General features: G+C 52.0%; 1 protein-coding gene across 1 annotated transcript in view; it reads right to left on the bottom strand.

Moving 5' to 3' along the window:
- LOC121002663 (SCO-spondin-like) overlaps positions 1 to 12638 on the bottom strand; it is a 190236-nt gene that overhangs the window by 51051 nt on the left and 126547 nt on the right. Inside the window, 11 exon segments of the mRNA XM_040434096.1 lie at positions 250 to 395; positions 602 to 768; positions 938 to 1087; positions 1218 to 1438; positions 2719 to 2815; positions 2931 to 3128; positions 3274 to 3444; positions 3521 to 3721; positions 3962 to 4008; positions 4087 to 4256; positions 9857 to 9954. Coding sequence (XP_040290030.1) covers positions 250 to 395; positions 602 to 768; positions 938 to 1087; positions 1218 to 1438; positions 2719 to 2815; positions 2931 to 3128; positions 3274 to 3444; positions 3521 to 3721; positions 3962 to 4008; positions 4087 to 4256; positions 9857 to 9954 — 1666 coding nt within the window.

Here is a 12638-nt window from a genome sequence, read left to right as displayed (position 1 = left end):
GGAAGAAGACAAAAAAATAGGACAAATGAAGAAGAAAGAGGGTGAAGATGAACGAAAAAGGAAGATGGAAGAAGAAAAAAAGCAAACATAGGAAAAAAAGAAGCGAAGAAAGAACAGAAGAAGGAAGCAGAAAAGAAGAAGGAAAAACAAGAAAGAGGAAAAGAAGAAGAAAGTTAAGAAATAGAATAAGGAGAAGAAAAAGGATGAAGAGAAAGTGATGAGCAGGAGACATGGAGAGGTGGCCCCTACCATGAGCTGCAGCCCAGGTGAACCTTTGCTCCTGGCATCAGCTCGTCTCCTGCTCTTGGTGTTGCTCCTTGCTGGATTTTCAGGTGGCCAGATATGTGACTCCTCAGTCCATGGAGAACATCCTCTGTCACCAGACAAGGACAGTCCTGACCACAACAGAGGGTGTAATGTCAGAGCGGCATCAGTGAGCAGCGCGTGCTTCCAGAGGATGACAACATGTCTGTTCTGGTCACATGATGGACAGAGAGGACACGGCTGGTGTGACTGTCACATGACCAGGACAGATGGTCATTCCTGGAGGTAAACAAAGGATATTGTGCCTTTAATAGTTTCAGCTTTTATGATATCTGACCGTGACACAGGAGCCATTATGGAAGTAGGTGCCCAGCGGGCAGTGACATCCCTCCTCACAGTCATCTGGAAAGCATTCCACCTGCTGGGCGAGGTGAGCACAACTGTATGGACAGCTGTCATCCTTCCCACACTCTCGGTAGAGACGGTCCACGGGACAGCCGATATCTGGTGAGGACAAGGGAAGAACCATCATTGTCATATAATCAGGTGAATTGTGATCTGTGAGGATCTACTCATGGATTTTGTGCTCCTTCACAGGATCTACAGTGTTTACCCGATCTGCCTTTAGTTTAGTCAGAAGTCACTTGTTAATTATCTGTTCACCATACTTTACCTAGACACACTTGGTTGTTACACATCCGGCTCTGGATGGCTTTTCCTTCACATTCCAGGTGCTGACACTCCCGGACCCGGATCTGCTCTCCTCCCCCACAGGTCATGCTGCAGGGTGACCACGAGGACCACTCGCTCCATGGATCCAGCTCTGTAACCAGATGTACACATACAGAATCAGACACAACAGATACCCCAAAGAACTCAAGATAGAAAAATGCTGGACCAGAACCTGGGATGAAGAAAGGAGAAGATCTACACCATGGTAGTGCTGCACTTACCTGGACAGCTGGGGCCCCAGCAATGTCTCTTCTGATCATAGTCCCCCACACAATCATGACCACCATTCTGGGGGGCAGGACTTTCACACACTCTTGACCGAGTCTGGACTCCTCCTCCACAGGTTGCAGAACATGAGGTCCAGGAGCTCCACTTTCCCCACTCACCGTCCAGACGACACTGGGGGTCTGGTGTACAGAGTAGGATTCCACTGGAGCAGGTGCTGAAATTGGACACAGACAGTAATCCTGTCTAAAATGTAGAAACTTAGACACTAAAGAACCACCAGATTCATCCCAGTGTCTCAGGCTGGATAATCTGATGCATGGATAGACGTCTTTCTCTAACTTTATACCACCTGTTGGTTGGCTTACTTCGCAACAGAATTTTGTGGCGGAGTCATGAGCTCAGTGTTGGACTGGTGGAGTCATGAGCTCAATGTTGGACTGGTGGTGTCATGAGCTCAGTGTTGGACTGGTGGTCATGAGCTCAGTGTTGGACTGGTGGAGTCATGAGCTTAGTTCTGTAGTGGTGGAGTCATGAGCTCAGTATTGGACTGGTGGAGTCATGAGCTCAGTGTTGGAGTGGTGGAGTCATGAGTTCAGTGGTGAAGTTGTGGAGTCATGAGCTCAGTGGTGAAGTGGTGGAGTCATGAGTTCAGTGGTGAAGTTGTGGAGTCATGAGTTCAGTTCATTATGGTGGAGTCATGAGCTCAGTGGTGGACAGGTGGAGTCATGAGCTAAGTGGTGGACTGGTGGAGTCATGAGTTCAGTTCATTATGGTGGAGACATGAGCTCAGTGGTGAAGTGGTTTAGTCATGAGCTCAGTATTGAAGTGGTTTAGTCATGAGCTCAGTGTTGAAGTTGTGGAGTCATCAGTTCAGTTCATTATGGTGGAGTCATGAGCTCAGTGGTGGACTGGTGGAGTCATGAGTTCAGTTCATTATGGTGGAGTCATAGGCTCAGTGGTGGACTGGTGGAGTCATGAGCTAAGTGGTGGACTGGTGGAGTCATGAGTTCAGTTCATTATGGTGGAGACATGAGCTCAGTGGTGAAGTGGTTTAGTCATGAGCTCAGTATTGAAGTGGTTTAGTCATGAGCTCCATATTGAAGTTGTGGAGTCACGAGTTCAGTTCATTATGGTGGAGTCATGGGTTCACTGGTTAAGTGGTGGAGTCACGAGTTCAGTTCATTATGGTGGAGTCATGAGCTCAGTCGTGGACTGGTGGAGTCATGAGTTCAATGGTGAAGTGGTGGAGTCATGAGGTCAGTTCTGTAGTAGTGGAGCTGTTAAGGTCTCACCAGGTTTACCCAAATCCAGCTTTTCAGCTTTTCTTGCACATGTAGAATGCAAATGGAAAAATTACATTTCTCAGGTGAGAGGGGCCAGGAGTGGGGTGTAAGGACACAAAACTGTAGGATGGAACATAGTGTATGTAGTGTATGTAGTGGAGTCTAGCACCACAATGTTTTCCAGCTGGCTCAGCATGGGCCAATCACTCACCAGTTCTGACACGGACTAAGCACTACTTCTCCAGGCTGCGCATATTCCCAAAGGATGGGACCAGACCAGGCAGAACCAGAACCAGAGTCCAATGATCCTAGAAATAGTATAAATAAAAGTGAATCATCTGTAATATTGAGGAGGGACATGACCTGTTTCTGTGGAGGTCTCAGCATCATGTCATCCTCGTCTTTCTACCAGACAGAACTTACTTAGAGTGAGGTTCTGATATTTGCATCTGCAGTCATTGGGGGCCACACACTCCCCATCCTGCATGAGCTGCCCCTCTGGACACCCACATGATGGCTGGCACTCCTCGCTGTCCAAACATCCACTGTCTCCATGAAGATCGTCACAGGATCGGGGGCAGGGTTTACCACAGGTGAAGTCCACCTGGGCTCTGCCACATTCTGCACAAGAGAACATAAACCTTCATGTCTACAATATTCCAAATAATCTGTGGAAATGACCCGCTCCCGGAATGCAGGTGGAGTTGACCTCATATCAGCCTAAGTATGTAGATCACAGCCATGTGTATGATCCCATCCCAATTACCTGAGCACTGGGTGCTGTTGTCTCGGCAGGCCTGGCTCTGCCTGGACTCCCCCATACATGGTGAACCCCCAAACCGTGCTGGTGGGTTATTACACTGCCTGGTCCTCACAGCATCTCCTGAACAGGCGTCACAATATGACCACGGACTCCATGGACCCCAGTTCCCATTGACTGTGGAGACATGACTGGTGGTTACATGGTGCTTGGCTGTGTCAGGTTGGAGGTACATCATCTCCCTGCAGGTTACCTGGACAGAAGGATGGGTGTGGGCACTCCCTGTGCTCCAGCTGCACCCCAGTGTCACCATAGTACTGCTGGACATCCTCACATTCCTCTCCACCACCTCGCGGTCTGGGACAAGCACAGCTCCGGTATCGTGTCACCACCTCAGTACCGCATGTCCTGGAGCAAGGGGTCCAGGCTGACCATACACACCAGCTGCCGGCCACTGACATAAACATGATGGGAATTATTCCAGGAGATGTTGATCAGTTGCCCATCTACACTCAGCTCTTCAGTATAGTGAACTCAGAAATCATCAGGGGCCCCTTGGATTAGTCCACAGGGCAGCCACAAAACTTAAGAGCCTCTAATTCCATGTCTATCCCAGGTCCTGTCCATGAGAATGACCACGGCACCAGCCTCCTACTGTAACCCAGATTCCCCTCACCATACCCACAGCACTCACCAGCACAGACCGCACTGGTACACTTCATTGCGCCGTTCACACAGGTGCTATGGAGACATCAGACATTAGTCACAGGAATCACAGAACATGTGAGGGGTAATGTGATCGAGTGAAGCAGATCTTACCAGTTATTACACCCATCCCCCTTGGCTACAGTCGCCCCTGGTTGGTGTCTCCTGCCGGTCAGAATATCTAGGCAGGTGCAGTCCTCCAGCTCCACACATAAGGAGCCATTATGAGCCAGCATCTTCCCAGGGGGGCAATGACAGCCTGGCAGGCAGTGCTCGGAGCATTGCTGGGGGAGACAGTTAATGATGATGTCACCATGTTAGTAATAACATCACTCTCTGAATCCTGACATCATTACAGAGCACAGGACCGAGATCACCCACAACACGCAGAACGGGAGGAGATCAGAACCGAGATTATCCCCAACACATAGGACGGGAGGAGATCAGAACCAAGATTATCCCCAACACATAGGACGAGAGGAGATCAGGACCGAGATCACCCACAACACACAGGACGGGAGGAGATCAGGACTGAGATCACCCACAGGACGGGAGGAGATCAGGAGCGAGATTACCCACAACACACAGGACGGGAGGAGATCAGGACCGAGATCACCCACAACACACAGGACGGGAGGAGATCAGAACCGAGATCACCCACAACACGCAGTACGGGACTAGATCAGAACCGAGATTATCCCCAACACATAGGACGGGAGGAGATCAGGACTGAGATCACCCACAGGACGGGAAGAGATAAGGACCGAGTTCACCCACAACACACAGGACGGGAGGAGATCAGGACTGAGATCACCCACAGGACGGGAGGAGATCAGGACCGAGATCACCCACAGGACGGGAGGAGATCAGGACTGAGATCACCCACAGGACGGGAGGAGATCAGGACTGAGATTACCCACAACACACAGGACGGGAGGAGATCAGAACTGAGATCACCCGAAGGATGGGAGGAGATCAGGACCGAGATCACCCACAGGACGGGAGGAGATCAGGACCGAGATCACCCACAACTAACAGGATGGGAGGAGATCAGGACTGAGATCACCCACAGGATGGGAGGAGATCAGGACTGAGATCACCCACAGGACGGGAGGAGATCAGGACCGAGATCCCCCACAACTAACAGGACGGGAGGAGATCAGGACTGAGATCCCCCACAGGATGGGAGGAGATCAGGACCGAGATCACCCACAGGACGGGAGGAGATCAGGACCGAGATCACCCACAACTAACAGGACGGGAGGAGATCAGGACTGAGATCACCCACAGGACGGGAGGAGATCAGGACCGAGATCACCCACAACACACAGGAGGGGAGGAGATCAGGGATCACCCACAACACACAGGATGGGAGGAAATCAGGACCGAGATCACCCACAACACACAGGACGGGAGGAGATCAGGACCAAGATCACCCACAACACACAGGATGGGAGGAGATCAGGACTGAGATTACCCACAACACACGGAACGGGAGGAGATCAGGACTGAGATCACCCACAGGACGGGAGGAGATCAGGACCGAGATCACCCACAACACACGGAATGGGAGGAGATCAGGACTGAGATCACCCACAGGACGGGAGGAGATCAGGACCAAGATCACCCACAGGACGGGAGGAGATCAGGACCGAGATCACCCACAACACACAGGACGGGAGGAGATCAGAACCGAGATCACCCACAACACGCAGTACGGGACGAGATCAGAACCGAGATTATCCCCAATACATAGGACGGGAGGAGATCAGGACTGAGATCACCCACAGGACGGGAAGAGATAAGGACTGAGTTCACCCACAACACACAGGACGGGAGGAGATTAGGACTGAGATCACCCACAGGACGGGAGGAGATCAGGACTGAGATTACCCACAACACACAGGACGGGAGAAGATCAGAACTGAGAACACCCGAAGGATGGGAGGAGATGAGGACCGAGATCACCCACAGGACGGGAGGAGATCAGGACCGAGATCACCCACAACTAACAGGATGGGAGGAGATCAGGACTGAGATCACCCACAGGATGGGAGGAGATCAGGACTGAGATCACCCACAGGACGGGAGGAGATCAGGACCGAGATCCCCCACAACTAACAGGACGGGAGGAGATCAGGACTGAGATCCCCCACAGGATGGGAGGAGATCAGGACCGAGATCACCCACAGGACGGGAGGAGATCAGGACCGAGTTCACCCACAACACACAGGACGGGAGGAGATCAGGACTGAGATCACCCACAGGACGGGAGGAGATCAGGACCGAGATCACCCACAGGACGGGAGGAGATCAGGACTGAGATCACCCACAGGACGGGAGGAGATCAGGACTGAGATTACCCACAACACACAGGACGGGAGAAGATCAGAACTGAGATCACCCGAAGGATGGGAGGAGATCAGGACTGAGATCACCCACAGGACGGGAGGAGATCAGGACCGAGATCACCCACAACTAACAGGATGGGAGGAGATCAGGACTGAGATCACCCACAGGATGGGAGGAGATCAGGACTGAGATCACCCACAGGACGGGAGGAGATCAGGACCGAGATCCCCCACAACTAACAGGACGGGAGGAGATCAGGACTGAGATCCCCCACAGGATGGGAGGAGATCAGGACCGAGATCACCCACAGGACGGGAGGAGATCAGGACCGAGATCACCCACAACTAACAGGACGGGAGGAGATCAGGACTGAGATCACCCACAGGACGGGAGGAGATCAGGACCGAGATCACCCACAACACACAGGAGGGGAGGAGATCAGGGATCACCCACAACACACAGGATGGGAGGAAATCAGGACCGAGATCACCCACAACACACAGGACGGGAGGAGATCAGGACCAAGATCACCCACAACACACAGGATGGGAGGAGATCAGGACTGAGATTACCCACAACACACGGAACGGGAGGAGATCAGGACTGAGATCACCCACAGGACGGGAGGAGATCAGGACCGAGATCACCCACAACACACGGAATGGGAGGAGATCAGGACTGAGATCACCCACAGGATGGGAGGAGATCAGGACCAAGATCACCCACAGGACGGGAGGAGATCAGGACCGAGATCACCCACAACACACAGGACGGGAGGAGATCAGAACCGAGATCACCCACAACACGCAGTACGGGACGAGATCAGAACCGAGATTATCCCCAATACATAGGACGGGAGGAGATCAGGACTGAGATCACCCACAGGACGGGAAGAGATAAGGACTGAGTTCACCCACAACACACAGGACGGGAGGAGATTAGGACTGAGATCACCCACAGGACGGGAGGAGATCAGGACTGAGATTACCCACAACACACAGGACGGGAGAAGATCAGAACTGAGAACACCCGAAGGATGGGAGGAGATGAGGACCGAGATCACCCACAGGACGGGAGGAGATCAGAACTGAGATCACCCGAAGGATGGGAGGAGATCAGGACCGAGATCACCCACAGGACGGGAGGAGATCAGGACCGAGATCACCCACAACTAACAGGATGGGAGGAGATCAGGACTGAGATCACCCACGGGATGGGAGGAGATCAGGACTGAGATCACCCACAGGATGGGAGGAGATCAGGACTGAGATCACCCACAGGATGGGAGGAGATCAGGACCGAGATTACCCCCAACACATAGGACGAGAGGAGATCAGGACCGAGATCACCCACAACACACAGGACGGGAGGAGATCAGGACTGAGATCACCCACAGGACGGGAGGAGATCAGGAGCGAGATTACCCACAACACACAGGACGGGAGGAGATCAGAACCGAGATCACCCACAACACGCAGTACGGGACGAGATCAGAACCGAGATTATCCCCAACACATAGGACGGGAGGAGATCAATACTGAGATCACCCACAGGACGGGAAGAGATAAGGACCGAGTTCACCCACAACACACAGGACGGGAGGAGATCAGGACTGAGATCACCCACAGGACGGGAGGAGATCAGGACCGAGATCACCCACAGGACGGGAGGAGATCAGGACTGAGATCACCCACAGGACGGGAGGAGATCAGGACTGAGATTACCCACAACACACAGGACGGGAGGAGATCAGAACTGAGATCACCCGAAGGATGGGAGGAGATCAGGACCGAGATCACCCACAGGACGGGAGGAGATCAGGACCGAGATCACCCACAACTAACAGGATGGGAGGAGATCAGGACTGAGATCACCCACAGGATGGGAGGAGATCAGGACTGAGATCACCCACAGGACGGGAGGAGATCAGGACCGAGATCCCCCACAACTAACAGGACGGGAGGAGATCAGGACTGAGATCCCCCACAGGATGGGAGGAGATCAGGACCGAGATCACCCACAGGACGGGAGGAGATCAGGACCGAGATCACCCACAACTAACAGGACGGGAGGAGATCAGGACTGAGATCACCCACAGGACGGGAGGAGATCAGGACCGAGATCACCCACAACACACAGGAGGGGAGGAGATCAGGGATCACCCACAACACACAGGATGGGAGGAAATCAGGACCGAGATCACCCACAACACACAGGACGGGAGGAGATCAGGACCAAGATCACCCACAACACACAGGATGGGAGGAGATCAGGACTGAGATTACCCACAACACACGGAACGGGAGGAGATCAGGACTGAGATCACCCACAGGACGGGAGGAGATCAGGACCGAGATCACCCACAACACACGGAACGGGAGGAGATCAGGACTGAGATCACCCACAGGATGGGAGGAGATCAGGACCGAGATCACCCACAACACACAGGACGGGAGGAGATCAGAACCGAGATCACCCACAACACGCAGTACGGGACGAGATCAGAACCGAGATTATCCCCAATACATAGGACGGGAGGAGATCAGGACTGAGATCACCCACAGGACGGGAAGAGATAAGGACTGAGTTCACCCACAACACACAGGACGGGAGGAGATTAGGACTGAGATCACCCACAGGACGGGAGGAGATCAGGACTGAGATTACCCACAACACACAGGACGGGAGAAGATCAGAACTGAGATCACCCGAAGGATGGGAGGAGATCAGGACCGAGATCACCCACAGGACGGGAGGAGATCAGAACTGAGATCACCCGAAGGATGGGAGGAGATCAGGACCGAGATCACCCACAGGACGGGAGGAGATCAGGACCGAGATCACCCACAACTAACAGGATGGGAGGAGATCAGGACTGAGATCACCCACGGGATGGGAGGAGATCAGGACTGAGATCACCCACAGGATGGGAGGAGATCAGGACTGAGATCACCCACAGGATGGGAGGAGATCAGGACCGAGATCACTCACAGGATGGGAGGAGATCAGGACCGAGATTACCCACAACACACAGGACGGGAGGAGATCAGGACTGAGATCACCCACAGGATGGGAGGAGATCAGGACCGAGATCACCCACAGGACGGGAGGAAATCAGGACCGAGATCACCCACAGGACGGGAGGAAAACAGGACCGAGATCACCCACAACTAACAGGACGGGAGGAGATCAGGACTGAGATCACCCACAGGATGGGAGGAGATCAGGACCGAGATCACCCACAGGATGGGAGGAGATCAGGACCGAGATCACCCACAACACACGGAACGGGAGAAGATCAGGACCGAGATCACCCACAACACACAGGATGGGAGGAGATCAGAACCGAGGTCACCCACAACACACAGGGCAAGAGCAGATCAGGACTGAGATCCCCAACAACACATAGGACAAGAGCAGATCAGGAACAAGATCACCCACAACAATAATTGAAAACTCCCATAATCTCCCTACCTCACCCACTAATGTAAGAAAAGAAATAAGAAAGATAATAATGGTGGCTCACCTGAACAAACATTACATCATCACATGACCTGGGACAGGCGGGACTGCACATGCTATACATGGAGCCTGAGATAGCTGAGCAGTTTAATTCGGGAGAAACCGACTCTGGAAAAAAACACCAGTAAACATTCTACTGATGTACAGCTAGAGACAGAAATGTGAGGTGTACAGGTGGTGAGAGGTGTAATGAGATGTGGGTGCACAGGTGGGGACAGGTGTAATGAGATGTGGGTGTACAGGTGGTGACAGGTGTAATGAGATGTGGGTGCACAGGTGGGGACAGGTGTAATGAGATGTGGGTGTACAGGTGGTGACAGGTGTAATGAGATGTGGGTGCACAGGTGGTGACAGGTGTAATGAGATGTGGGTGTACAGGTGGTGACAGGTGTAATGAGCTGTGGGTGTACAGGTGGTGACAGGTGTAATGAGCTGTGGGTGTACAGGTGGTGACAGGTGTAATGAGTTGTGGGTGTACTGGAGATGACAGGTGTAATTAGATGTGGGTGTATATGTGGTTACAGGTGTAATGAGATGAGGGTGTAGAGGTGGTGACCCGTGTAATGTGATGTGGGTGTACAGGTGGTGACAGGTGTAATGAGATGTGGGTGTGCAGGTGGTCAGAGGTGCAATGAGATGTGGGTGTGCAGGTGGTGACCCTTGTAATGTGATGTGGGTGTACAGGTGGTGACAGGTGTAATGAGATGTGGGTGTGCAGGTGGTGACCCTTGTGATGTTGGTGTACAGGTGGTGACAGGTGTAATGAGATGTGGGTGTACAGGTGGTGACAGGTATAAATAGATGTGTGTGTACAGGTGGTGACAGGTGTAATGAGATGTGGGTGTACCGCAGGTGACACGTGTAATGAGATATGGTTGTACAGGTGGTGACAGGTGTAATGAGATGTTGGTGTACAGGTGGTGACAGGTGTAATGAGATGTTGGTGTACAGGTGGTGACAGGTGTAATGGGATGTGGATGTACAGGTGTTGACAGGTGTAGTGAGATGTGGGTGTACAGGAGGTGAGAGGTGTAATGAGATGTGGGCGCACAGGTGGGGACAGGGGTAATAATATGTGGGTGTACAGGTGGTGACAGGTGTAATGAGATGTGGATGTACAGGTGGTGACAGGTGTAATTAGATGTGGGTGTACAGGTGGTGACAGTTGTAATGAGATGTTGGTGTACAGGTGGTGACAGGTGTAATGGGATGTGGATGTACAGGTGGTGACAGGTGTAGTGAGATGTGGGTGTACAGGTGGTGACAGGTGTAATGAGATGTGGGTGCACAGGTGGGGACAGGTGTAGTGAGATGTGGGTGTACAGGTGGTGACAGGTGTAATGAGATGTGGGTGTACAGGTGGTGACAGGTGTAATGAGATGTGGATGTACAGGTGGTGACAGTTGTAATGAGATGTGGGTGTACAGGTGGTGACAGGTGTAATGATATGTTGGTGTACAGGTGGTGACAGGTGTAATTAGATGTTGGTGTACAGGTGGTGACAGGTGTAATGAGATGTGGGTGTACAGGTGGTGACAGGTGTAATGAGATGTGGGTGTACAGGTGGTGACAGGTGTAATGAGATGTGGGTGCACAGGTGGGGACAGGTGTAGTGAGATGTGGGTGTACAGGTGGTGACAGGTGTAATGAGATGTGGGTGTACAGGAGGTGAGAGGTGTAATGAGATGTGGGTGCACAGGTGGGGACAGGGGTAATAATATGTGGGTGTACAGGTGGTGACAGGTGTAATGAGATGTGGGTGTACAGGTGGTGACAGGTGTAATGAGATGTGGATGTACAAGTGGTGACAGTTGTAATGAGATGTGGGTGTACAGGTGGTGACAGGTGTAATTAGATGTTGGTGTACAGGTGGTGACAGTTGTAATGAGATGTTGGTGTACAGGTGGTGACAGGTGTAATGAGATGTAGGTGTACAGGTGGTGAGAGTTGTAATGAGATGTGGATGTACAGGTGGTGACAGGTGTAATGAGATGTGGGTGTACAGGTGGTGACAGGTGTAATGAGATGTGGATGTACAGGTGGTGACAGTTGTAATGAGATGTGGGTGTACAGGTGGTGACAGGTGTAATGAGATGTTGGTGTACAGGTGGTGACAGGTGTAATTAGATGTTGGTGTACAGGTGGTGACAGGTGTAATGAGATGTGGGTGTACAGGTGGTGACAGGTGTAATGAGATGTGGATGTACAGGTGGTGACAGGTGTAATGAGATGTAGGTGTACAGGTGGTGAGAGTTGTAATGAGATGTGGATGTACAGGTGGTGACAGGTGTAATGAGATGTGGGTGTACAGGTGGTGACAGGTGTAATGAGATGTGGATGTACAGGTGGTGACAGTTGTAATGAGATGTGGGTGTACAGGTGGTGACAGGTGTAATGAGATGTGGGTGTACAGGTGGTGACAGGTGTAATTAGATGTTGGTGTACAGGTGGTGACAGGTGTAATTAGATGTGGGTGTACAGGTGGTGACAGGTGTAATGAGATGTGGGTGTACAAGTGGTGACAGGTGTAATGAGATGTTGGTGTACAGGTGGTGACAGGTGTAATGAGATGTGGATGTACAGGTGGTGACAGGTGTAATGAGATGTGGGTGTACAGGTGGTGACAGGTGTAATTAGATGTTGGTGTACAGGTGGTGACAGGTGTAATGAGATGTGGATGTACAGGTGGTGACAGTTGTAATTAGATGTTGGTGTACAGGTGGTGACAGGTGTAATGAGATGTGGGTGTACAGGTGGTGACAGGTGTAATGAGATGTGGGTGTACAGGTGGT

The sequence above is a fragment of the Bufo bufo genome, chromosome 5, assembly GCF_905171765.1.
Source record: "Bufo bufo chromosome 5, aBufBuf1.1, whole genome shotgun sequence".
NCBI lineage: Eukaryota > Metazoa > Chordata > Amphibia > Anura > Bufonidae > Bufo > Bufo bufo.
The sequence above is the reverse complement of the archived record's forward strand: the minus strand, read 5'-3'. Positions and strand labels throughout refer to the sequence as shown.